At 43.8% G+C, this 27,113-nt stretch overlaps 1 protein-coding gene across 7 annotated transcripts in view; it reads right to left on the reverse strand.

Moving 5' to 3' along the window:
- DPY19L1 (dpy-19 like C-mannosyltransferase 1) overlaps positions 1–27,113 on the reverse strand; it is a 176,472-nt gene that overhangs the window by 12,792 nt on the left and 136,567 nt on the right. For 6 of the 7 annotated variants that reach the window (XM_056520449.1, XM_056520447.1, XM_056520442.1 and 3 more), the window contains 3 exons: positions 20,652–20,676; positions 16,090–16,209; positions 15,612–15,629 (listed from right to left, as the gene is read on the reverse strand). In XM_056520449.1, coding sequence (XP_056376424.1) covers positions 15,612–15,629; positions 16,090–16,209; positions 20,652–20,676 — 163 coding nt within the window. The remainder of the gene's footprint in view (positions 1–15,611; positions 15,630–16,089; positions 16,210–20,651; positions 20,677–27,113) is intronic. The other variant, XM_056520448.1, reaches the window with a different exon arrangement.

Consider the following 27,113-nt stretch of genomic DNA (forward strand, 5'->3'; position numbering starts at 1 on the left):
TCCGCAGGACCCCCTGCTAACTCATGTACAGGGCCACGGCTTAACCCCAAGCTCTGCACTGCTAGAGCGCGTTTCGTACCCAGCACGTCAGCTGGTCGAAACATGCCCCCTTCATTTATCTCTTGAAGAGGTGGAGACACGCGAACGCTGTGTCACACACAGCAGCAAAATGTCTCTCACAGTAGCTCAGCTGAGGTTGAGTCGGGGGCCCTGTGCGGGAGATCGCGGGGAGCCCCAGCGGTCGTACCCCCCCCCCCCCACGATCAGACATTTATCCCCTATCCTGCAGGTAGGGGATACATTTCTTAGCACTGGACATCTTTAAAGGGGTTATCCAGGGGAACCCTTTTTTTTTTTTTTTTTTTTTTATATATATATATATATATATATCAACTGGCTCCAGAAAGTTAAAACAGATTTGTTAATTATTTCAATTAAAAAATCTTAATCCTTTCAGTACTTATGAGCTGCTGAAGTTGAGTTGTTCTTTTCTGTCTAAGTGCTCTTTAATGACACGTGTCTCGGGAGCTGTCCAGAGTAGAAGCAAATTCCCATAGCAAACCTATTCTGCACTGTGCAGTTCCTGAGACAAGCAGAGATGTCAGCAGAGAGCACCGTTTCCAGACATATAAGAACAACTCAAATTCAGTAGCTGATAATTATTGGAAGGATTAAGATTTTTTAATAGAAGTAATTTACAAATCTGTTTAACTTTCTGGAGCCAGTTCATCTAAAAAAAAAAAAAAAAAAAAAAGGTTTTTTTCCTGAATACCCCTTTAAGTCCTGAACATTAAGCATCATGGTACAGACTTTTTCCAGCACGTCCCATAGATGTCCAATAAGACAGATGTAGGGAATTTAGAAGCAAAGTAAACACTTTTTGTCATTTCTGCAAATCATTCCTGGACATTTTCTGCAGTGTGGCAAGATGTATTATCCTACTGATCTAGACAATTTACATTGTTGGAGACCAATCACACCCCTCTGTGGTAATGTGTTAAAGTTACTTCCACATGAACTCCAGGACCCAAGATTTCCTTGCAGCATGTTGTCCAGAGGATCACATTGCCTGTGTGGTCTTTCTTTCTTCCCATAGTGAAGCTTTATGCTATCTATTTCCAGGGGTGTGGAAATGGGAACACAATCCACTTGTCCCGCCCAATTTTCATTTTTGCATTCTATAATACGCCATTTACCTTATGGTTGAACTAACATGTTATTTTGATACTTTAGGTCAGCCTGATTACAGCAATACCAAATTTGTATAGTTTCCGTCACGATTTACTAATAAAAAAAAAAATCTTAGAATAAAAAAAAAAATACCAGGCTGTATGATGGCTCATTTTCTGCACTGTAATTAGTTGTTTGTATCGGTACCATTTTGGTACTTTTAATATGGAAGGGGTTAATGTGTATTTAAAAAAAAAAAATAAAAAAATTAGTCCCCTTAGGGAGCTTTTAGGAGGATACATTAGATTCCTCATACAAATCAATGCAGTTCTATTGAAGTCTATTGATCTGTGTGCTTTGCGCTCCATCAATTAAGCCTGGTCCAGCTAGGCTCTATCAATGACAGAGCCACAGGCCCTAGGATAGCAGAGGTTATCCCTTCAGCTACCTCTACAGTGGATCCCACTACAGGGGGGGCGATCCACCCCACTAGACCACCAGGGAGCATTTACATGTCCCTTTAAACGCCACTGTAAGCTTTGACAGGGGTGCTCTAAAGAGTTAATAGATAGCCACGATGTTCGCCACATGCCTGTTATTAGCGGCGGCCCCCAACTACTGAAATCAGCTGGGGGCCGCCAGGTATGGAGCGGGCTCAAATCAGCTTCATACACCCTGAGTGACACCGTATTTGTTGGGGGCTTTTAGGTCTGGCTAAAGGCCTGAAAAATTCCCCTGCCCGGCGCCCGGAACTGCATGTCCTGGGCGTCAGGATTTCTACATCCCTGTTTTCTCAGCAAAATGACACACATGCACTTGGCAGTCCGCTCTAAGTATTAGAAAATGTGTCTTCAGAACAGATCATCAAGTCCCATGGTCTGGTTTACATGCTCACATGCTCATTGTGTGCACTTTAGTCTTTGAACATAGAACAGCATGGCATGGAGACTAGCCTGTGGCTGTATAGCCACAAACACAGCAAGCTCCAAAGCCCTGTGGGGGAGATTTATCAAAACCTTTGTAGAGGAAGAGTGGTGCAGTTGCCCATAGCAACCAATCAGGTAGCTTCTTTCACTTTTAAAAAGGCTTGTTAAAAATGAAAGAAGCAATCTGATTGGTTCCTATTGACAACTGCACCACTCTTCTACACAGGTTTTGATAAATATTCCTGTGTCCTCATATCTTTCTATTGAGATAAACTATCTCAGCAATTTGAGCACAGTAGTTCTTCTTTTGTATCAGATGGGCCAATTGTTGCCCCCTACATGCATCATTGAGATTTGTATTACTTCCAGATGCCCTAGGGCAAATAAAATCCCTTTACAACCATATCAATGAAAATGCAACTTTTTATAAGGAAAAATAAAAATGGTCTCCATTCTGTTTTTTTTTTTTTTTTTTTTAATCCGTCATTTTTGTGTATACTGACAATATACCTCTTTTCAATAATAATTTCACAGAATCATGTCACCATAGTTATAGACTACAAGTAAAGGGCTGTACCTTGTGGAAATTGTTCTTTCTGTAAGTAGTTACCAAGAACTAAAACTTTTATAAATCCAGTAAAATGGAAAGAAGTACACATTCCAATAATCTATGAATTGTTTTAGTAAGGGTACTGTATATGCAGCTCGGAATTTCAGAGATATAGAAACATATCAGTTTCTTCCACAACGGGGAAGATACAACATGCACATAGCAGAAACATATTTTTAAAGCTTCTCTAAGGAAGATGCTGGATTTACTGTTTGGAATCCCTTAAGCTGAAGGGTATGAATGAAGGCTTTTCTTTTGTAACATTTATTTGGATATGTGTTCATATTAGTGAACCAGCAATGCTGAACATTGGCAATGATAATAAAAATAAAAAAATTAAATGAAAACTTTCTTTCCCGATACATGAATACAGAGTAATAGCCGATCCAGTAAAATTCTAGCATATATTTTGATGATTAACTGTCCATCTCTTAAGTGGATTTCATGATTATTACCGTAAATATAACCACGTCCTATGGAAATGAGGCTCCGAAAAACAAGGTTTTAAAACTTAATATGATAACAAGGAGTTGAGGCATACTAAGCCTTGGAAAAGCAGCATAAAATAACAGACCTTGATAAAGAAAAATTGACTTCGTAAATCTTCAAAACTATTGAGCAACTAGATTTATTGAATGATTATGAGGCTAGTACATGAACATAGAATAATAAACTCCTAACTGGTGGCATTTTAAGTAAACTTTAGTATATCTTCTACTTAGCATGGTTTACTTAAGTAGAAGATAGCCTTACATCCGTTTTAATATATTTACCTTTAATGGCTCATTCACATATTACAGTGTCTGGCTCATTTTTTATACGATGGGCTAGTAAAAATGTTGGAGGGAAACTGATGGTAGTTATACTGTCAAAATGCCTGGTTTTTCTATGACAACATGCTATGGTGTCCAAGAATTTGTATATTTTACTAACCGAGAACTTGCTGAACTACATGGCTGGAGATCAAGAAGCCAGCACAGTTGGGGTACTACTGGGAAGCACTTTTATGTACTTTACATTCTGATGCCAGTACACTACAGTAACTAAAAGATAGAGAAAGGCCCATATTTATCCTCAACCACCCCCATTCTTTTCTCCATGTGCTTTAATTTGTGCCAAGTGAGTTGTCCCTTTCGACTGTGTTGGCAAGAGTTTTTTTTATTTCTGGAGCCAGATGTACAGCCACCTCAATGGCTAATGTCTATTCTTTGTAATCTTTAGCAATGTCCTCTGGTCCAAAGCCCATGTCTACTTGTTGAACCTCGGGTGCTGGTGGGTTAGATAAGAGTTCCTCTCCCAGGTCACATCCTAAAGTTGCAGTGCCCATCTTTTCCCTTCTCTCCACCTTGTGATACGGTTGAGATGAGTGAGATTTTGCTTCACTGTGGAGTAAATAGCGCTCCCTAAACTTCTCCACACTTCTGGCCACTGTTTAGATACTCAAGGTGAAATGAGAGGGGGTGTAGTTTGCGGGTAGTTGTGCAGGCATTCAGTGGGACAGAGCTCGTCCTCCCCTTACTCACACCGTGGAACTGGAAGTCATGTTGACATGTTTTGATGATATAATTTATGTGTTACTTATAGGGTGACATATTTTACTTTCAATAGTTTTTTTTATTGTTTAATGTAAACATTTATCAAATATAAACAAGGAACATTTAGCCTTGATAACAGACGCAGCTGTCAGGCTATTTCAAATCTGCAATCATACGCATAGCATGAAATAATATCACTAATATGAATACACAGCATAGTAGAGTAAGAAAATAAGAAACTAAAATAACTATCTAGTAATCTTCGTAGAGAATTAAGTCATACCATAGTAGGAATTTTTGTAGTAGGCGAGTATGACTTGTAAAGTGCACTGCCTTCAGCAAGCAAGGGCTCAAATAATAATAGTAATATAACCAAGGAGGTATAATAGGATAGGAAAATACACTATGGAGGATTCCGTTTGAGATAACATTTGTGGATGTGTTACAGTAAGTCGTTTCAAGCAGATCAAGTGTGTCACTGTAAATCAATTCTATGTGGAGAGGCAGACCATGTTGACCCCCTGTTTAGACATTGAGTCTGCGCCTCGGGCTAAGATATGTTCAAAGGCGTAGGTCGAATTAATTTGATCTATAACCATGTCTCTAGTGGGTATTGTGATAGTTTTCCAGAATCGGGCAATAGCCAGCTTGATGACAAAGCAAATAATGCAGAAAATGTCTCTTAAAGGGGTGATATTGTATGGATTCCTACAAAGAGGAGTGCCAACAGGGGAGACTATCTAATTTTTATTCCTAGAAGATCAGCTATGAATATTCTACATTCCTCCCAAAAAGGTTGTAGCAAGGAGCAGCTCCAGAATACGTGTAAGATCGTTCCTTTATGTCCACAGCTCCGCCAGCATGTATTTGGTGATCCAGGATAAGCTAATGCTATTTTGTCTGCCATAAAGTACCATCTCAGTATAGTCTTGTAGGCGGATTCAATGTGGGATGAGCACTGAAAAGCTCTATGCATACATTTAAATGTATGTTTCTATTCAGATAAAGGTATGTTTATACTCAAATCCCGCACCCATAACCTAAGAGGGTAAGAATTGATGCAGCTGTCTGATTGTGTATATGATAGTTAAAGTGGTTTGAGGCCTTTCATTCGGGATGCGAAGTATTGTTAGTGTAGTTGGATCTATACAAGTGACTGTGGGTTTGAGAGATCCTAAAAAGTGCGAACTCTTAAAAACTTGTAAAAGTCTGTGTTGGGGATAGAAAATGGCCAATGTTTAGAAGCAAAAGCCATTAACCAAAAGCCTGACCAAGGAAATTCCGGCCTTCATCCAGTTTGATAGATCAATAACAGGTATGGAGGCTTGTACAAAAGATAGTGGCAAGTCCAGGGGATTAGCATTCGCCTGTCATTTTGGAAAAATAGTTGGACCAGGCACCTAGGGAGGCACGTACAATGGGATTAGCTATATTCGGAACATCTACGCTCCAAGCCGGTGTATAGAGAACATCACGAATAGAAAATGGAGCAACCAACATACTTTCGATAGAAAGCCAGGGGGAGGGGAGGAGGAAGACCACCAGTGTGGAAATGTAGTAACCCTTTATATCAGGGGTACCAAGTCCTCCAGCTAGTTTGGATTTGGAGAATAGGGCTGCTTTTAATAGTGTTTTTTTCCCACCCACAAAAAATTAGATAAGAGGGAAGAGACCTTCCCAAAGAAGGACTCAGGGAGGTGAATCGGTAAAGTATGGAAGAGGTACAGTAGTTTAGGCAGTAACAACATTTCAAAAGTGGCCACATGACCCACCCATGAGATCTCAGTTTTAGAATAGGAAAGTATATCAGAGGTCAACTCAGCTAGTAGTGGCTCATAATTAGTTTTGTATAATGTGGAGTGAGGGAAGGATAGGTTGACTCCTAGGTATTTAATGCTCTTTGGGCACCACTCAAAAGCATAGGCAGTCTTAAAAGGGGTACTCTGCCCCTAGACATCTTATCCCCTATCCTAAGGAAAGGGGATAAGATGTCAGATCGCCGGGGTCCCACTGCTGGGGACCCCCGGGATCTTCGCTGCGGCACCCCGCTATCATTACAGCACAGAGCAGACTCGCTCCGTGCGTAATGATGGGCAATACAGGGGCCGGAGCATCGTTACATCACGGCTCCGCCCCCTCGTGACGTAACGGCCCTCCCCTCAACACAACATGCCCCCTCCCATAGACTTGCATTAAGGGGGCGGGCCGTGACATCTCGAGGGGCAGAGCAGTGACGTCACGATGATCTGGCCCCTGTATCGCTGGTCATTACACACGGAGCGAGTCTGCTCTGTGCTGTAATGATAGCTGGCTGCCGCAGTGGAGATCCCGGGGGTCTCCAGCAGCGGGACGCCGGCGATCTGAAATCTTATCCCCTATCCTTAGGATATGGGATAAGATGTCTAGGGGTGGAGTACCCCTTTAAGGAGTTCAGAACTGAGGAAGGTAGATCAATATGAAGAGCTTGAGTTTTTCTAGTATTGAGATGATAGTAAGAAAGCTCACCAAAAGTCCCTATGGCAGTGGTTCTTAACCTGGGTTCGATCGAACCCCAGGGATTCGGTGAGTCAGTCTCGGGGGTTCGGCGGGGGAGGCCTGACGGGTGTTTTTGCCTTGGCACATCACTGTGTTCCTTAAGATGCTTTTGGAACACAGGGACACCTCTGTTAAGTCCCTGCGGCCCCGCGTTTACTTTAAAAATGAGGGGACCGTCGGGAGCTAGCGCACGCAGGGACGTCACTGACGTCCCATGCGTGCGCCTATGGCAACGGAGCGTGGAGGAGCGGAGAAGAAGGATGCCCTCTGGCAGTTGGGTAAGTGTTTACCATCGGCGCATCATATTTGGTGTTCCGACCACTGATCCTCCGGTCCTGCTATGGCCGGACCGGAGGAGCGGTGGTCGGAACACTGAAGTGGGGCAGTACACAGGCATACAGCCTCCAGCCATACTGTATGGCTGGAGGCTGTATGTCTGTGGGGGAACATACTGCACCTAATGTGGGGGGAACTATACTGCCAACGTAATGTGGGGGACTATACTGCAAGCCTAAAGTGGGGGAACATACTGCCAGCCTAATGTGGGGGACTATATTGCACCTAATGTGGGGGAACATACTGCCGGCCTAATGTGGGGGAACATACTGCCAGCTTAATATGTAGGGGACTATATTGCACCTAATGTGGGGGAACTATACTGCCAACGTAATGTGGGGGACTATACTGCAAGCCTAATGTGGGGGACTATATTGCACCTAATGTGGGGGAACATACTGCCGGCCTAATGTGGGGGACTATATTGCACCTAATGTGGGGGAACATACTGCCGGCCTAATGTGGGGGACTATATTGCACCTAATGTGGGGGAACATACTGCCAGCTTAATATGTAGGGGACTATATTGCACCTAATGTGGGGGAACTATACTGCCAACGTAATGTGGGGGACTATACTGCAAGCCTAATGTGGGGGACTATATTGCACCTAATGTGGGGGAACATACTGCCGGCCTAATGTGGGGGACTATATTGCACCTAATGTGGGGGAACATACTGCCAGCTTAATGTGGGGGACTATATTGCACCTAATGTGGGGGACTATACTGCCAACGTAATGTGGGGGACTATACTGCAAGCCTAATGTGGGGGACTATATTGCACATAATGTGGGGGAACATACTGCCGGCCTAATGTGGGGAACTATATTGCACCTAATGTGGGGGAACATACTGCTAGCTTAATGTGGGGGACTATACTGCCAACGTAATGTGGGGGACTATATTGAACCTAATGTGGGGGAACATACTGCCGGCCTAATGTGGGGGACTATATTGCACCTAATGTGGGGGAACATACTGCCAGCCTAATGTGGGGGACTATATTGCACCTAATGTGGGGGAACATACTGCCAGCCTAATGTGGGGGAACATACTGCCAGCCTAATGTGGGGGACTATATTGCACCTAATGTGGGGGAACATACAGCCAGCCTAATGTGGGGGACTATATTGCACCTAATGTGGGGGGACTATACTGCCGGCTTAATGTGGGGGACTATATTGCACCTAATGTGGGGGAACATACTGCACCTAATGTGGGGGAACATACTGCCAGCCTAATGTGGGGGAACTATACTGCCAACTAAATGTGGAGGAACTATACTGCCAACCCAATGTGGGGGAACTACAACCTAATGTGGGGGAAACTATACTGCCAACCTAATGTGGGGGAACTATACTGCCAACCTAATGTGGGTGAAACTACTGCCAACCTAATGTGGGGGGACTGATACTGCCAATCTAATGTCGGGGGGGGGGGGAGGGGGACTACACTGCCAACCTAATGTGGGGGAACTATACTGCCAGCCTGATGTGGGGGAACTATACTGCCAATCAAATGTGGGGGGAACTATACTGCCAACGAAATGTGGGGGAACTATACTGCCAACCCTAATGTGGGGGGGGGGGGGGGGATCTATACTGCCAACCTAATGTGGGGGGAACTGTGCTGCCTACCTAATGTGGGGGGAGCTGTGCTGCGTACTTAAAGGGGTAGTCCACTAAGAAGATATATAAATGTGCATAGGAATTTGTTCATAGTTTTTTTTTTTTTTTTAAACTATAGTCCGGCCCTCCAATGGTTTGAGGGACCGTGAACTGGCCCCCTGTTTAACCCCTTCAGGGCGGAGCCCATTTTGGCCTTAAGGACCGGAGCGTTTTTTGCACATCTGACCACTGTCACTTTAAACATTAATAACTCTGGAATGCTTTTAGTTATCATTCTGATTCCGAGATTGTTTTTTCGTGACATATTCTACTTTAACATAGTGGTAAATTTTTGTCGATACTTGCATCCTTTCTTGGTGAAAAATCCGTTAATTTGATGAAAAATTTGAAAATTTAGCATTTTTCTAACTTTGAAGCTCTATACTTGTAAGGAAAATGGATATTACGAATACATTTTTTTTTGGTTCACATATACAATATGTCTACTTTATATTTGCATCATAAAATTGACGTGTTTTTACTTTTGGAAGACACCAGAGGGCTTCGAAGTTCAGCAGCAATTTTCCGATTTTTCACAAAATTTTCAAACTCAGTATTTTTCAGGGACCAGTTCAGGTTTGAAGTGGATTTGAAGGGTCTTCATATTAGAAATACCCCATAAATGACCCCATTATAAAAACTACACCCCCCAAAGTATTCAAAATGACATTCAGTCAGCGTTTTAACCCTTTAGGTGTTTCACACGAATAGCAGCAAAGTGAAGGAGAAAATTCACAATCTTCATTTTTTATACTCACATGTTCTTGTAGACCCAATTTTTGAATTTTTACAAGGGGTAAAAGGGCAAAATTTTTACTTGTATTTGTAGCCCAATTTCTCTCGAGTAAGCACATACCTCATATGTCTATGTAAAGTGTTCGGCGGGCGCAGTAGAGGGCTCAGAAGGGAAGGAGCGACAAGGGGATTTTGGAGAGTACGTTTTTCTGAAATGGTTTTTGGGGGGCATGTTACCTTTAGGAAGCCCTTATGGTGCCAGAACAGCAAAAAAAAAACCCACATGGCATACCATTTTGGAAACTAGACCCCTCGGGGAATGTAACATGGGATAAAGTGAACCTTAATACCCCACAGGTGTTTCACGACTTTTGCAAATGTAAAAAAAAAAACAACAAATTTTACCTAAAATGCTTGTTTTCCCCCCAAAATTTTTTTTTTAAAAGGGTAATAGCAGAAAATACCCCCAGAAATTTGAAGCCCAATTTCTCCCGATTCAGAAAACACCCCATATGGGGGTGAAAAGTGCTCTGCTGGCGCACTACAGGTCTCGGAAGAGAAGGAGTCACATTTGGCTTTTTGAACGCAAATTTTTCTCTGGGGGCATGCCGCATTTAGGAAGCCCCTATGGTGCCAGAACAGCAAAAAAAAAAAACCACATGGCATACCATTTTGGAAACTAGACCCCTCGGGGAACGTAACAAGGGGTTAAGTGAACCTTTATACCCCACAGGTGTTTCACAACTTTTGCATATGTAAAAAAAAAATTTTTTTTTTACCTAAAATGCTTGGTTTCCCAAAAATTTTACATTTTTTAAAAGGGTAAAAGCAGAAAATACCCCCCAAAATTTGTAACACAATTTCTCCCGAGTACGGCGATACCCCATATGTGACCCTAAACTGTTGCCTTGAAATACGACAGGGCTCCAAAGTGAGAGCGCCATGCGCATTTGAGGCCTAAATTAGGGACTTGCATAGGGGTGGACATAGGGGTATTCTACGCCAGTGATTCCCAAACAGGGTGCCTCCAGCTGTTGCAAAACTCCCAGCATGCCTGGACAGTCAACGGCTGTCCGACAATACTGGGAGTTTTGCAACAGCTGGAGGCTCCGTTCTGGAAACAGTGGCGTACCAGACGTTTTTCATTTTTATTGGGGAGGGGAGGGGGGCTGTGTAGGGGTATGTGTATATGTAGTGTTTTTTACTTTTTATTTTATTTTTTGTGGTAGTGTAGTGTAGTGTTTTTAGGGTACAGTCACACGGGCGGGGGTTCACAGTAGTTTCTCGCTGGCAATTTGAGCTGCAGCAGAAAGTTTGCGGCAGCTCAAATTTGCAGCCAGATACTTACTGTAATCCTCCGCCCATGTGAGTGTACCCTGTACGTTCACATTGGGGGGGGGGCATCCAGCTGTTGCATAACTACAACTCCCAGCATGCCCGTTGGCTGTCGGTGACTGCTGAGAGTTGCACTTTTGCAACAACTGTAGGCACACTGGTTATGTATCACTGAGTTTGTGACCTAACTCAGTGTTTCACAACCAGTGTGCCTCCAGCTGTTGCAAAACTACAACTCCCAGCATGTACGGTGCATGGTGTACGGTGACTGCTGAGAGTTGTAGTTTGCAACAGCTGGAGGCACACCGGTCGTGAAACACTGAGTTAGGTAAAAAAAAAACTGAGTTTCACAACCAGTGTGCCTTCAGCTGTTGCAAAACTACAACTCTCAGCAGTCACCGACAGCCAACGGGCATGCTGGGAGTTGTAGTTATGCAACCAGCAGATGCACCACTACAACTCCCAGCATGCACTTTAGCTGTTTGTGCAAGCTGGGAGTTGTAGTTAGACAACAGCTGAAGGTACACTTTTCCATAGAAAGAATGTGCCTCCAGCTGTTGCAAAACCATAAGTCCCAGCATGCCCATAAGGGAATGCTGGGAGTTGTGGTGGTCTGCCTCCTGCTGTTGCATAACTACAGCTCCCAGCATGCCCTTTTTGCATGCTGGGAGCTGTTGCTAAGCAACAGCAGGAGGCTGTCACTCACCTCCAACGATCCTCGCCGCACAGGTCAGTCCCTCGTCGTCTCCGCCGCCGCAGCTGCTCCTGGGGCCCCGATCCCAACAGGGGCGCCGGGGATCGGGGTCCCCAGCACCCGGGGTTCACGTCCCGCACCCGCTCACGTCCTCCAGAAGAGGGGCGGAGCGGGTGCGGGAGTGACACCCGCAGCAGGCGCCCTGATTGGTCGGCCGGTAATCCGGCCGACGAATCAGGGCGATCGTGAGGTGGCACCAGTGCCACCTCACCCCTGCAGGCTCTGGCTGTTCGGGGCCGTCAGAGACGGCCCCGAACAGCCAGTAATTCCGGGTCACTGGAGACCCGATTGACCCGGAATCGCCGCAGATCGCTGGACTGAATTGTCCAGCGATCTGCGGCGATCGCCGACATGGGGGGGCATAATGACCCCCCTGGGCGATATGCCGGGATGCCTGCTGAACGATTTCAGCAGGCATCCGGCTCCGGTCCCCAACTGGCTAGCGGTGGGGGCCGGAATTCCCACGGGCGTATGGATACGCCCTCGGTCCTTAAGGACTCAGGATTCAGGGCGTATCCATACGCCCTATGTCCTGAAGAGGTTAAAAAGTTTGAGGACCCCTACATTTGGGCCTAATGTGTGGGGAACACTGCTTGTAAATATTCATTATGTTTTTGTGTGAAAATCATGTTTTCATGGTTTTGTTCTTTGTTCTTAATGGTTTTGTTCTTTAATGGTTTTTGTTCATTTTGTGCACCTCCTATGTTTTGAATCTGAAAAAATCATTTTATTTTTCCAATTCAGAGGGGTTCGGTGAATGAACATATGAAACTGGTGGGGTTCAGTACCTCCAACAAGGTTAAGAACCACTGCCCTATGGTGTCCATGACTGCGGGAAGGGAAACCAGTGGATGTGTTTAACCAGATAACGACCATGGACGAGTATAGACGTCCAGGTTGACGGCCGTTCCCGCACCTGGACGTCTATACTCGTCCATTATTCTCGTGGGTGCTGCCCAGTGCACCCACGAGATGCACACCCTCTGTCTCCTCTGCAGCACCCCGCATTGCGATCGCGGGGTGCTGTGTGTGGCCGCGGCTGGCCGGGACCTGCCGCACTGCCAGGAGTGAAGTTCACTTCACTCCTGACAGTTTAACCCCTACAGCCGCGGTCAGAAGTGACCGCGCGCTGTAAGGAGTTCTGACAGAGGGAGGGGGCACCCCGGAGCATCGCGGCATACCTGGGCAGCCGGGGGTCCTACAAAGACCTCCAGGTCTGCCCTGGGCATTGCCTGTAGGACGTGCCAGAGGCACGTCCCGATATGCTGCCTGCTAGTGAAAACTGGCAGGCAGCATATAACTGCAATGCTTTGGAATACTAAGTATTCCAAAGCATTAAAAAGTGTAAAAATAAATAAATAAATAAATAAAATAAAAGTGTAGAAATAAATAAAAATTTAATAAAAGTGTAAAAAATAAAAAAATATTAAAAATACATTTATTAAATGAATCTAATAAAAAAAATGCATAATGTGTAGGATCGCATTGGCGAACACCCGCAGCATGTAATATGCTGCGGATGTCCACCATGTGATCCTACACATTATGCAGCAGTCACGGTAATGAGCTCGCTGCTGCGGCTGGGTAGCTTTGTGTGTCCACTCATAGCGGCGGATTTCCCGCCAGCAGTCATGAGCGGACACACTGAGCTACCCAGCTGCAGCAGTGATGGATATATTCGCCATGAGCGGGTGCTTATTCCCACAACATGGCGGATATATCCATCAGGAGCCTTAACTGTCACAGACAGACGCGTTATACTGCCAGCCGACCAAGGACCAATCAGAGAGGTCCAGCCAATAACTTGTAGGGGTGCGGTATATAAATGGGGTCACTTGTGGGGGTGGGGGTACTGTTCTGCCCTGAAAGCCAAATGGCGCTCCTCTCCTGAGTCCTACCACGCGGCCAAGGAACCATATATGGCCAAAGCGGGGGTATTTCCGAACATGGGACAAGCAGCTAAATAAAATATAGGGTGCATTTCTTTCAATATCAGAAGTAATGTACAAAAAATATGCCCCCCAAATGATGCATTTGTGAAAAATTGCAAATTTTGAATTTTTAACACTGACTTTGTAATAATTCCTGCCAAAAAACTATGGTGTTAAAATACTCACTGTACCCCCTAGCGAATACCTTGAGGGGTCTAGTTTTTAAAATGGGGTCATTTGGGGGGGTGTTCCTATGTTCTACTACCTTTTAATTTCTGCAAACCTTGCATAGCACATAAAAAAAGATGTACTTTTCAAATTTTCAAAATTTCAAGTTAAATTGTTAGGCTTCTAACTAATTTAAAATGTTAATTAAAAACTAAAAAATGACGTCAAAATAAAGTAGACATCTGAAAGTATAAGTTTCATAAACTATTTGGTCAGTAAGTATAAATATATGCAACCTATTAGTGTTAAAATAGCAAAAAATCTTAATTTTTTTGTAAAAATGTCATGATTTTTTGCATTGTAAAAAAAAACTACAAATGATATCGGCTTACTTTTACTATGTACATGAAGGACGACTTGTGACAAAAAAACAATGTCAGAATTATCGTGATTGGCAAAACGTTACCAGAGTTATTCTCTAATAAAGACAGACATCCCCGATTTGAAAAAACAGGCCTGGTCTTTCAGGGGCATACAGGTTTATTTGCATTGGTCCTTAAAGGAAATCTGTCATCAGAATCACCCGCACTAAACCTGTTACACAGGCTTGTAGTGCGGGTGATCCTGATTAAAACGCTCCTTACCTGGTTAAAAATGGTTCAGTGATTCTTCAGATATCTTTATTTTTAGTTTTCTGTTATTCCGTGGCTTGGGACTCAGTGGGAGGTGTTATCATCTGGGACTCGGCCACACGTCATTCTAGCTGGGCGGAGCTGCCGCCCGGCTCATGAATATTCATGAACTTATCCTCCTGGTCTAATTCTTCTTTCTCGATCTGTTTGTGAATAAATACACCCTCGTCCCTCCCTTCCTCCCACCCCCGGCTTTTCACTTGTGCAGCCCGTCTTCTTACTTGTATAGGGCCGCAGCTTGAGTGAAGCCGGGAGGAGAATGCCGCTTCCGGGTGTATGGAACGCGGCGCATGCGCGGCCCTCCACACCAGACCGAGAAAGAAGAATTAGACAAGGAGGATAAGTTCATGAATATTCATGAGCCGGGCGGCAGCTCCGCCCAGCTAGAATGACGTGTGGCCGAGTCCCAGATGATAACACCTCCCACTGAGTCCAAAGCCAGGGAATAACAGAAAACTAAAAATAAAGATATCTTAAGAAGCGCTGAACCATTTTTATCCAGGTAAGGATTTTATCCAGGTAACCATTTTTATCCAGCCTGTGTAAGAGGTTTAGTGCGGGTGATTCTGATGACAGATTTCCTTTAAGGGGTTAAGAAAGGATGACGTCATCAGCATAGAGGGAAATCAGATGCAAGACCCCACCCTATCTGGACGCCCAAAATCCTGCAATCCATTCACAGAGCCTTAGCCAGAGGTTCGATAAAGAGAATGTAGATTAGCGGGGAAAGGGGGCACCCCTGTCTCGAGCCGTTAGTAAGGGTGACAGTTTTTGTTTTAGATCCATTAAAACATAAGAAGATTTTACTCAAGTTCTGGATTTTTCTTTACATTTTATTGAAAGTTCCACTGCGATGGGCTGACTGTTTGCCTGTGTACTCATCGAACAAATGTGGGTTCTCTGGAGGTATAATAGTTGGTGGTGAACATATTTTTAGTTTTAAGAATTTCTAAAGATATTAGTGATGAGTTTGCACATACAATGCCAATACTACACAACAAGTATTTATTCAATTCACTACTATATAAATACAAGGTTTACCACAAAAATTAAACACTTTCACCCTTTTGATGCAATTTACGTACTGGATACAAAACATGGCCTTTTGCCAAGCTTATCAAATAAAGCAATAATATACTACTTATTACATAAAACCAAGTATGGGTACAATGTCAAGGAACAAATAACATACAAATCATGTCATTGGAAAACTTACCATAATGGCAACAAAACCCTGTAAAAGTGCATAATAAAAAGGTTCAGAAGTATACTCGTTCTATAGTATTTAACAGAACAAACCTTTACTCATCTCCTGCACTCCAGCAATGTCTCCAGTGTCCTGCTACAGGCCTTGTAGCGATCCTCTTTCTGAGCCGCAGCATGACTATGGGGCCCGTTGTATCACACTGCTGCTTAGCAAATCACTGGCTGCGGAAAGACATCGCTGCGACCAGTGATTTGCTCTGCAGCAGTGTCACGCACTAGACTTGGGTGCTTTCTGGGCCTGACACGTCAGGCTGCTGCTCAAGAAGACAATTGCTGCAGGTCCTGGAGCAGGATACCAGAGGCATCAGCGCAGGAGGGGAGTAAATGTATTTTTTTTTTTTATACTATGAAACCACATACTTTTGAAAATCACTGCCTGCCACTGGGTAACTGCTTAAAAAAAAAAATATAACAGCACACAGCCTTACCTGTCTGGAGCATAGCAGGGATGCCATTAGACACATGTGGGGTGTTAAAAACAACTTCAGTCTCATAATTAAAATGGCAAGGACGGCAAATGCCAATAGCTGCAATGCATGGTACACGAGCTGTGAATAAAAAGGACACAAAACAAAGCACATTTTACATATAAAAACAATGGTAAACTCATGTGTGTTTTGTGTCTCTATAAACAGCACAGAACAATTGATTCAGGGGTCATTGTTATAGATTCTTGTTAAACAAATGCAAAGACCAAACATTTCAGAAAACACTTTATACATTTTTTCAGCTTAGTTAGTATGAAAGGATGAAGATAAAAGATCAGACAGACAGACTCACCACGATTCTCTTCTTCTTTATTTGCGTCAGCAATTCATAGACAAATACTCACAAACTTGGGGGATCAGGACGTGCAGTGGGGGGATAAACTGGCAACAGACTCCGTTTCGCACGGACCACCGTGCTTCCTCCAGCCGGAGGATGGCGTGGTGAGTCTGCCGGTCTGATCTTTTATCTTCATCCTTTCATATCACCTGTGTTTCAGCTTTGACCAGAGCACCACCACCCTCATTCACATTCATCCACTTATACCACATCGAGTCCATCAGTGAGAGCAGTGCCGTGCCACTCGCATTATCTTGTGAATTAGTTAGTATGAATACCTTTTCAAAAGATTCTCAGTAATCAAACATGGCATACATTCAACAACTGGTGAGCTGAAGTCAACATGTATAATTGCGTCTATAGGTTAGGGTTTTAAAATTTTAAAAGGTATTCCGGTACAAGAAACATAAATGTTGCTGGGGCTGGTGTAAAAATATATATGATATTAAAAAAAGGAGATACTTACCTAACCAGTTCCCTGGCAGCTTTAATTGCAGCTCCTTTCTTCCTTGCTGCTCATCACTGGCTGAGACAGGAAATTTAATCTCAGAAGCAGGAAGAAGAGATGAGCAGTGGGGGACTGGAAGGTGGTGCAACAGGAGCTGCAGCGGACCAGGGTAGGCAATTCTTTTTATACCGAAATACCCCTTTAACCACTTGTGGTCCACCAAACATCCCAAAAAGCTCAGCTATTTTGCAAAAATGTTCTCGGATGTCCATGCAAAGTCTGCTGCTGCAAATAAATTGGGAGAACTAGCTGTGCGTCACTAGGATGTCTTTTGCCTATGTCTGGTATACAGTTCAGCCTCACTCACTTGAACAGGTAAGAGTTAAAATGTCACACATATCTCATGCACAGATGTGGCCTCTTTGAAGGTGGCAGGGCTAAGTGCCACAGCCTGGCATACCTTCTTGCTTTCCCTCCCAGCTCCTCTGTGATTAATATATATGGGGCAATATAGGTCAGTCAAAGAAGGGCTGGAGGGAGGTGATGGCAAGCAAGAAGGCATGCCAGGCTGTGGCACTTGAGCAGCTTACCTTCATCTTTTTGACACTTGGCTGAGAAAAGAAAAGTGATTTTTTTCCCCCGTAAGTTTGGCAACCACCATCTGCTCAAGGAAAAGTACAGATAGTTTTTATACCCTAACAGCTAGCCAATGGTGTCTGCAGCTGAGAGAAGCTGACAGATTCCCTCTAACAGAATATGAGCCACAAGAACATTCTTCATTCAGTTATTGCAGCCTCTACTGCAAAAAAATAAATAAAAATTATATATATAATATCACACAGTACTTCCAAGAAAATGTATCGGATTGCTACATTTTTCTCTAAAGATTACTGCATCCTAAAGCAATCATACAAAAGGTTTGCTTAAGTGCAATCATTGCCAACTGGAATTTACCAATATGCCACAGGGCATGGATATGTCTCTACCTGCTCAGAGTGCATGCGCCAAGACAACAGGAGCGCCACCAGATGGGCAAGATGAGCACAACACCAATTGCAAGTACTCTATTTATCCTAGTTAAAGGGGTATTTTGGGCAAAAGCATCTTATCCCCTATCGAAAGGATAGGGGATTAGATGTCTGATCGCGGGGGGGGGGGGGGGGGGCTGCCGTTGGGACCCCCCGCGATCTCCCTGCAGCAGCCCGCATTTTATGCGTAGCTACGTCATATTGAAGATTGCAGGGGGCCCAGCAATCTGTTGCTTATCCTCTATACACACAGTTATAGCAATCTCAGATACTTTCAGGTAATTATACTTCTGGGCAATTTGCATCAGGATAGTACTCTCTTCCTTCATGTATTTAATGCAACACATAAAATACCTCTGCTACAAGTTGTATTTATTGACACTAGTATATAGGTTGTCAAACAAATTAGTGTTTTATAGTGTTCTGAAGAAATAGGCATAGGAAAAAATTAAAGTTGATAAGATGTCTGATCGCGGGGGGCCCGCCGCTGGGGCCCCCCGCGATCTCCCTGCAGCAGCCCGCATTCTATGCATAGCTGCGTCTGCAGTTTCGGAAACCGACGGGCTTCCGAGACGGGGACGTGACATCACGCCACGCCGCCTCCATTCATTTCTATGGGAGGGGGCGTAACGGCCGCAACACCCCCTTCCATAGACATGAATCCTCCATTCACGTCACGGAAGCCTGGCGGTTTCCGAAACTGCAGACGCAGCTATGCATAGAATGCGGGCTGCTGCAGGGAGATCGCGGGGGGTCCCAGCGGCGGGCCCCCCGCGATCAGACATCTTATCAACTTTAATTTTTTCCTATGCCTATTTCTTCAGAACACTATAAAACACTAATTTGTTTGACAACCTATATACTAGTGTCAATAAATCCAACTTGTAGCAGAGGTATTTTATGTGTTGCATTAAATCCATAAAGGAAGAGAGTACTATCCTGATGCAAATTGCCCAGAAGTATAATTACCTGAAAGTATCTGAGATTGCTATAACTGTGTGTATAGAGGATAAGCGTCAGATTGCTGGGCCCCCTGCAATCTTCAATATGAGGCTCCACCTTCTTTGTCACTTAAAATTAACCCATAAAACTATGCCCACTATGTAAAAGCTGTGTACACATGTTATAAAAGCACATGAGAAACAGCCAAAGATATAGCTACGTAACGACAGAATTCACTTTTTCAGGCAGTAAACAACAGTCAGAGGGGCATGTCCAGGGGTCCAAAATGCCCTGGGGCCACCACGTCTCACTGCGAGTTCTTGCTCCTTATTCCTCCTGGCTCAGTGCCAAGTGCTAATGTAGAGTTAGCACTTGGCACTGAGCCAGGAGGAATAAGGAGCAAGAACTCGCAGACACATCTTGCCACACACCGTATTGTTGAGCAACACTGCATGTGTAGAGGATCTGTGTGTCAATCACACAGCGAGCCAAGCGCTGACATGGGGCAGTGAGTAGCGCTGTGGCCCCAGGGCTTTGTGGACCCCTGGCCAATCCTCCCTGATGGCTGCTGAATTCTGAAAAAGTGAATTTTAGCATTATAAGGCACAGAACAAGAAGCCAAAAGGTATAGCTGTATTACACATGTACACAGCTCTTACATAGTGGGCATAGTTTTAAGAGGCATTTTCAAGAGACAGTTGTGCTTTAACTGCGGGATATTGGATGCAACAACCACACGTAATACAAGATTTGCTGAAAAAAAAAAAGTGTCCTATAGCCTTATACAAAATAAAGGTTAAAGTTGTACAGCACCTGTAGCTGCATAGATGTGAAACTGAAAATACACTCCTCCACATAAAAACTGTAACATCGCGAAGGACAAGCTGTAAAATTTATGCAAATTGAAGAAAAAGAAGTAGTCGCTAAGGCTGCATTCACACCTCGTTTTCACTGTACAGGTGCCGGCGCTCCCGTACCCCAGCCGGACCAGCGCTTAAATCCATTTACTTTGATGAGCCGACCGGAGCCAAACGGTGACCCCGGTCGGCTCATTTTTTACCCGTATCCGGTTTTTATGACCAGACCTAAAACGTAGTATATGGATTTCAGCGCTGATCCGGCTGGGGTACGGGAGCACCCAGTTTTCCACTCCCCCAGCCGGATCAGACACCTGTACAGTGAAAACGAGGTGTGAATGCAGCCTTAGATCTACAAATGATAACATTTTCAAGCAACTAACTCCAATTGTGGGAGGGGGTTTCAGTGGTATAAAAGAGAGATCAAAAGCAATTTATTACAGCATTACAGTATGATGGTGCGATTCCCCCTCTTCATTAACATGACAGTTGTTGCTACTTGTTGCAAACCAAGAGGTACACAATTCTTTAACTGAAAGACAATGGTTTATCGCTCCAGCAGATTGCTATGCTTGTAGGCCTAGATTTCAGCACTGTTCAAAATTTCAGCGGTTTGGAGACCAACTGGAAACTAGAATAACCGCAAAAGGTGCACAGAGGTGAACCTTGGCACAGACTGAACATCAGATTAGAATGGCACATAATGATCTATTCTGTACTGTTCATGAAATGAGATGTCACATATCAAGCCTAAGATGTCAAACACTGGCAGAATTCATCAGAAGGGGCCTGCATGACACTGGGTTACGAGCTAGATGTCCAGCTATAGGTGTTTTATTGCCCTCACTTTTTGTAAACATGAAAGACATTTGTAATGTAAATGCATTTACCTCTCCACTTGTGGAATGCTCCAATCTAAAACAGAAAGAACCATCATTAGAAAACATAAGTTAGGCTTGGTTCACATCACAATTTTACTGTCCGATTAACAGGCAGTAAAATCGGACAAATATGGATTCCCTGAAATTGTTTACAATCATATTCTTAATTGTTTGGCATCAGATTTCAAATTATATCCAAAAATAGTATGGTAGAAAATGTATAGCTTTTTCACCCAATTATTACACTCCTTGCATGTAGCAGGTGTACCAAAATGGCAACCAGGCCCCACAGTTTCATCTTAGAACAGGTGTTCCTTGGGTTTCCTAATGCTCTTGCAGAGATGAGAGCTTTGTGTAGCTGGGGCATTGTCTACAGTACTCATGAGGGTACCAAGATATTGACACAAAAACTACTTGAAAATGGATCTGAAAATTGTCAAGACATTTAGCTTAATTATTTTATACCACTCACTGAATATGTTTAAGCTAATATACAGGTTATTACAGTTGAACATATACAAAAATGTGTATATCAAGAATAATCTCCCACCTCTACGTATGTTCAGAATGGGACAAACAATAGCATTTGAATGCCCCAAATAGCTTGTAATATTATTACTTTTAAGAAGGGAATCCAGAACCCTCTTTAATTTGTTTAATGAATCTACCTTCACAACATAATGTGGCAGAGAGTTCCATGGTCTCACTGCTCTTACAGCAAAGAATCCTCATCTGTGATGATGGTGAAACCTTCTTTTCTCTAAACCTAGAGAATGCCATGGTTGTCGGCCGCGGTATAAAATATCACTAGAAAGATCTCTGTACTGTCCATTCATATATTTGGACAATGTGAACAGATCCTACAAACTTCATTTTTGCCATGATTTGGGGAACATCACAGCAAGAACAGAAAAGAGGCTGTAAGAGACGCAATGTGCGAACACAGTCCCTGGGGAGGTGTATAACTACTATAATATATATATATATATATATATATATATATATATATATATATATATATATACATATACACACACATACATACACACATACACACACACTGATCCTATAAAAATAGCAGATGGAGCTGGGAGGAGTGGGGATGGGTCTGGGAGCTAGTAGGCGGTGATCTGATAGGTGATGTCGTCATCCTGTAGTCTACAGAGCTTGACATATTGTTGGAAGATTTGGAGCGCCAGGAATGTGACTGGATGTGAATGAACAAGTTAGAGTAATAGAACACATGTATGCCGCTGTGCTGGAATAAAGAAATGGTGTTGTAGGACTAGGGGGAGGGGGGCAAGTAATAAAAGTATACTACAAATATACTTATTGTGGCTAGGTGGATTTTTTAAAGATCAATTTGATAAGATGGGAATACCTCTTTAAGAGCATTTATCTAAATTAATATTAATTTCCATTTATCCGCCCAAGCCTCCAGCTTCCCCAAATATTTCAGTATTAACCTCCTCTGGTTTCATTACATTACCAAGTTTTGTATCATCAGCAAATATTAAATTATGCTCAGTAATCCTCTACAAGGTCATTTATTACATAATCTCAGTTTCTCCTGCTCAGTTAATTGCAATGGTTGGGAACCAAATTTAGGAAACTCTACAGTTTATTTATTTCACAATGCAAACTAAACTTACTGTCAATTCAAGTAGAGAATAAAACAGACATGGTTGCACATCCACAACATGCACCTTGATCTAATGATTCTCAGCAAAATGTATTAAACTAACAGGTCGTTAGTGTACTTTATGATCATGAAGTGTAAGTAGCGGGTCCCTAACATCCCTAGCATAAAATGAACTGAGCAGCGACCACCACCGCCGCAACACCAGCACCCAGAGGGGGGGAAACGACCCACTGGCAAAGCAGCCCCAATGCTACCCGAACCAGTCCCTGGGCCGCACCTCCCCACAGACACAGCGTTGCGGCAGCAATGGACGCCGCACAGCCCCAGAGTGAACAGGTGTAAAAGCTTTGGTGCTGCGCTGTGAGGTGTCTGTTGCTGGTGATGCGCTGTGCCTGTAAGGAGGCACGGCCCAGGATCTGGTTCGGGTAGCATTGGGGCTGCTCTGCCAGTGGGCAGTTCTCCCTGTGGCCACTGGCGTTGCAGCGGTTGTAGTCACCGCTTGGTGCTGCGCCATTTAATGCTAGGGATGTTAGGGACCCGCTACTTACAGGTGGCCATGACGTGGCTAGTGGGACTGCACTAGATGATCATAAAGTGCACTAATGACTATTTAGTTAAATAAATGTTGCTGAGAAGCATCAGATCAAGGTGCATGTTGTGGATGTGCGACCATGTCTGTTTTTTTTTTCTCCATTTGAATAAACTTATTGTCTTAAACAAGTAAAAGGAGACATTCATCAAAGGAAGAAATCAAGTATAAAAGCTTATTTTTCAATCCCTTTTATATAAAAGAGTTCAGTGAACAAAAATGACGCTACAGCCACATTAAGCTGACTCACTGCCTGTGTGAAGTGTACTGATAATGGACAAAAGGGCACATCCTGCTGTTTGGTTACATCTGATGCTGTGGCAAGAGACTACGATCATGCAGCAGCAGTAGGGCTCCAAGCCCTAGGAGATAATTCTGCACACAGTATCCTCCACGTCATTGCTGTTTTTGGCAAGCAACCATTAAAACTTTAGTGTTCACAGGACAACAGCTTTAAAAGTTACCATAAGTGGTGCAGTCTGTCAAAAGGTCTAGAAATAGAATGACATGACTTGCAGGTCACGGGTAAAGGGTGACAGTCATATTTTATGAAGTCGAACAAGACGATAACTGCACAATATAGCTACATTTGGCATATTCGTTATATCCCAGGAATGAACAAATTCAATACAAATGATACTATCCGATACTGAGGAGAAACTCTACTATTGTCTGGCAGCAAAAGGGTCATTTCTGGTGCAAAAAGCTCTAGTCATGTACAGAATATCTGCCCACAGCAACAGTAATGTATAATGAAAAAGTTATAGTTTTTTTTATAATTTCTATTGCTTCTGTACTTAATCTCAGAAAACAATAAAACTGAAAGATAAAATAAAATAAAAGGGACAGATCATTTTTGTCAATTAAGTAAAATGTTTTAATTTACACACCTTATTAGCAATTATCTAACCCCTTAAGGACACTGCCCATTTTACTTTTGCTTTTTCCACCTCTCATGTTTTTTATTAAACTATTTAGTTTGACACTAAAATTATAACTCTTTTATATTTCATCCACAGACCTATATGAGGGTTTGTTTTTTGCAGGACCAAATGTCCTTTGTAATGACATCACTCATTTTTCCATAAAAAGTATGGCAACACTCTCCCTGGCATCTTATCCATACGTTGACTGTTCTTCCACTTAATTTTGTTTCCCTGCTATTGAAAAAGGGGACTTGGCTCTCCGAAACAAGTCTAGAAATACATACTTATCTACGTACCCGAACTAAAGTTCAACTGAATAATTACAGCACAGTTGGAAACTTCTATTAATTACATTAACATTGGAGCGCGCACTCACCCTTCCATGTGGATACTTGCCCTTTGCACTCTTTATGCTGGTAGCCGGCTTGCCCGTATTACAGGATCCAGGGCTTGAGCCAGCACCGCAAGCCTATGCCACAGACCGAACAGTAACCGAAATCGTGTAAGAGGTACATAGTACCAGCCCTAAGCAATATTTCATTTGTGACACTTGAACATTACAACCCTGTGCCGCCTGGGCCAATTAAGCATAGTGGTACAAAGTATTGGCATCTACAGCACTGCCGAGCGCCTCTGCTTTCCTCTCTCAGGAGACTTGCGAGACCAACACCGCTTTTCCCCCCTACATAGCAGGGGGGCACAATCTCTGTGACATATAGTGTCTAAGAGGCCTGGTGGTGTCCGAGCCGAAAGAACTGCAGAGGTACAAATTATCTGTACCCACAGTGCTGCCAAATGCTACTATTCTTTCCTTTTACTCCCTAGGAAACCAGCTGAATGGACATATACTGTGCATATCTCTACTTGTGCATATAGGAGAACAAGTTCCTCTTTTATCCACAGGTTTATATCATCTGTTCTTTATCAAAGACAAAATGGACTAAAGGAATTTATTTACAAGCATACTATATGTCTGCAATATATCTGCATATATATATATATATATATATATATATATATATATATATATAAACAGAAGGAGAGCAGCACATCCCCAATATAAGGTGCACGGGTGCCGTCAGCATAGGGCCCAGGTTCAGGGATCCATCCATTGAAAATGGTTTGGTGAGCAAACCGAAACGTCGCCTCACGTTGTGTGAATAAAATCCACTTTTTTTGCACTTTATGGAGTTGCTGCTGCCTATTTGCTACTATATATATATATATATATATATATATATATACACATATATATACATACATACATACATACACTGTGCAATACTGTGTGCTAATCATCACTTTACTCGTTGGGTACTATTTTATATGATTTTATTATTCAGATTTTTACATTTGTACTATTATTATTTTTACCTTTGTGTGTTGCATCTGCTGCAAGGGCCCTGCAGAGGATGTTCGGTATACTACATGAATATATGCAATAAATGGTTATACTATTATATTGATTCTCATTTTTATTATTATTTATTTATTATATTGTTCCCATTACCTAGTACAGTGATGGCGAACCTATGGCATGCGTGCCACAGGTGGCATGCTGAGCCTCCTCTGTGGGCACGCAGCCATAGTTCGCCACGGATGCCTTTCAAGGCCGTTCAGTGGGCTGTCTGTCTTGGCGGAATGTTTAAAAATGTATTTGCGGCTCCGGACGCTGTTTACCCCTTCTTTCAGCCGCTCTATCCCCCATTCCTCTGGGCCGCTCTATCCCCCATTCCTGCGGGCCACTCCTACCCCCTTCCCCGGCCACGCACACTGCTGCGCTAACGGCAGGCGCAGGGGCAGCCCTGCGCAGGTGCGCACGTCAGCTTCCACCTCCTGAGATGCTCCTGGCCGCAACTCCTGGAGTGTCCATTCCTCAGCGTGAGGAAGAAGTGGGCGATGGTGCAAAGTGTGCAGCAGATGGGAGTGGACGCACCTGGCCTGACCCCAACATGGCTGTGGCAGGTGAGATAAGTGCACAAACTGGGGGTAAGGTGACCGAGGACGGGAGGGGGTGGAATGTATGTATTGTGTGTAATATGTATGTATGTATGGTGTGTGTAATATGTATGGTGTGGATGGTGGGTATTATGTATGTATGTATGATGTGTGCATGTATATATTATGGATTTGTGTATGTATTATGTATGATGTGCATATGTTTATATTATGTATGATTGTATTTATGCATTATGTGTATATATATATATGTGTGTGTTATGTATGTATATTATGTATGTAGGATGTATTTATGTATGATGTATTTGTATGATGTGTATATGTATGTGTTATGGATTTGTGTATGTATTATGTATGATGTGCATATGTATGATGTATGTACCGTATATACTCGAGTATAAGCCGACCCGAATATAAGCCGAGGCCCCTAATTTCACCCCAAAATCCCAGGAAAAGTTATTGACTCGAGTATAAGCCTAGGGTGGGAAATACATCATCCCCCCTGTCATCATCCAGACCCCCGTCATTAACACCCTCATCATCATCACCCTGTCATCACCCCTTCATCATCACCGCCTGTCATCATCCCCTTGTCATCATCCCACACCCCCCCTTAATCATCCCCTTATCATCCCCACCCCCCTTCATCATCCCCTTGTCATCATTCCACACCCCCCCTTCATCATCCCCTTGCCATGACCCCCCCCCCTTCATCATCCCCTTGTCATAATCCCTCCCCCCCTTCATCATCCCCTTGTCATCATCACCACATGTCATCATCATGGTCTTCAACCTGCGGACTTCCAGATGTTTCAAAACTACAACTCCCAGCAAGCCCGGGCAGCCATCGGCTGTCCGGGCTTGCTGGGAGTTGTAGTTTTGAAACCTCTGGAGGTCCGCAGGTTGAAGACCCCTGCGGCCTTCGACATCATCCAGCCCCCTCTCACCCCCTTTAGTTCTGTACTCACCTCCGCTCGGCGCTGGTCCGGTGCTGCAGGACTGTCCGGTGGGGAGGTCGTCCGGTGGGATAGTGGTTCCGGGCTGCCATCTTCACCGGGGAGGCCTCTTCTCCGCGCTTTGGGCCCAGAATAGAGGCGTTGCCTTTACGATGACGCAGAGGAACGTTGGTAATGAACGTACCTCTGCGTCGTCGTCAAGGCAACGTGATTATTCCGGGGCCGGGCCCGAAGCACGGAGAAGAGGCCTCCCCGGTGAAGATGGCAGCCCGGAACCACTATCCCACCGGACGACCTCCCCACCGGACAGTCCTGCAGCACCGGACCAGCGCCGAGCGGAGGTGAGTACAGAACTAAAGGGGGTGAGAGGGGGCTGGACGATGTCGAAGGCCGCAGTGG

Source organism: Hyla sarda, chromosome 5 (assembly GCF_029499605.1).
Source record: "Hyla sarda isolate aHylSar1 chromosome 5, aHylSar1.hap1, whole genome shotgun sequence".
Classification (NCBI taxonomy): Eukaryota; Metazoa; Chordata; class Amphibia; order Anura; family Hylidae; genus Hyla; species Hyla sarda.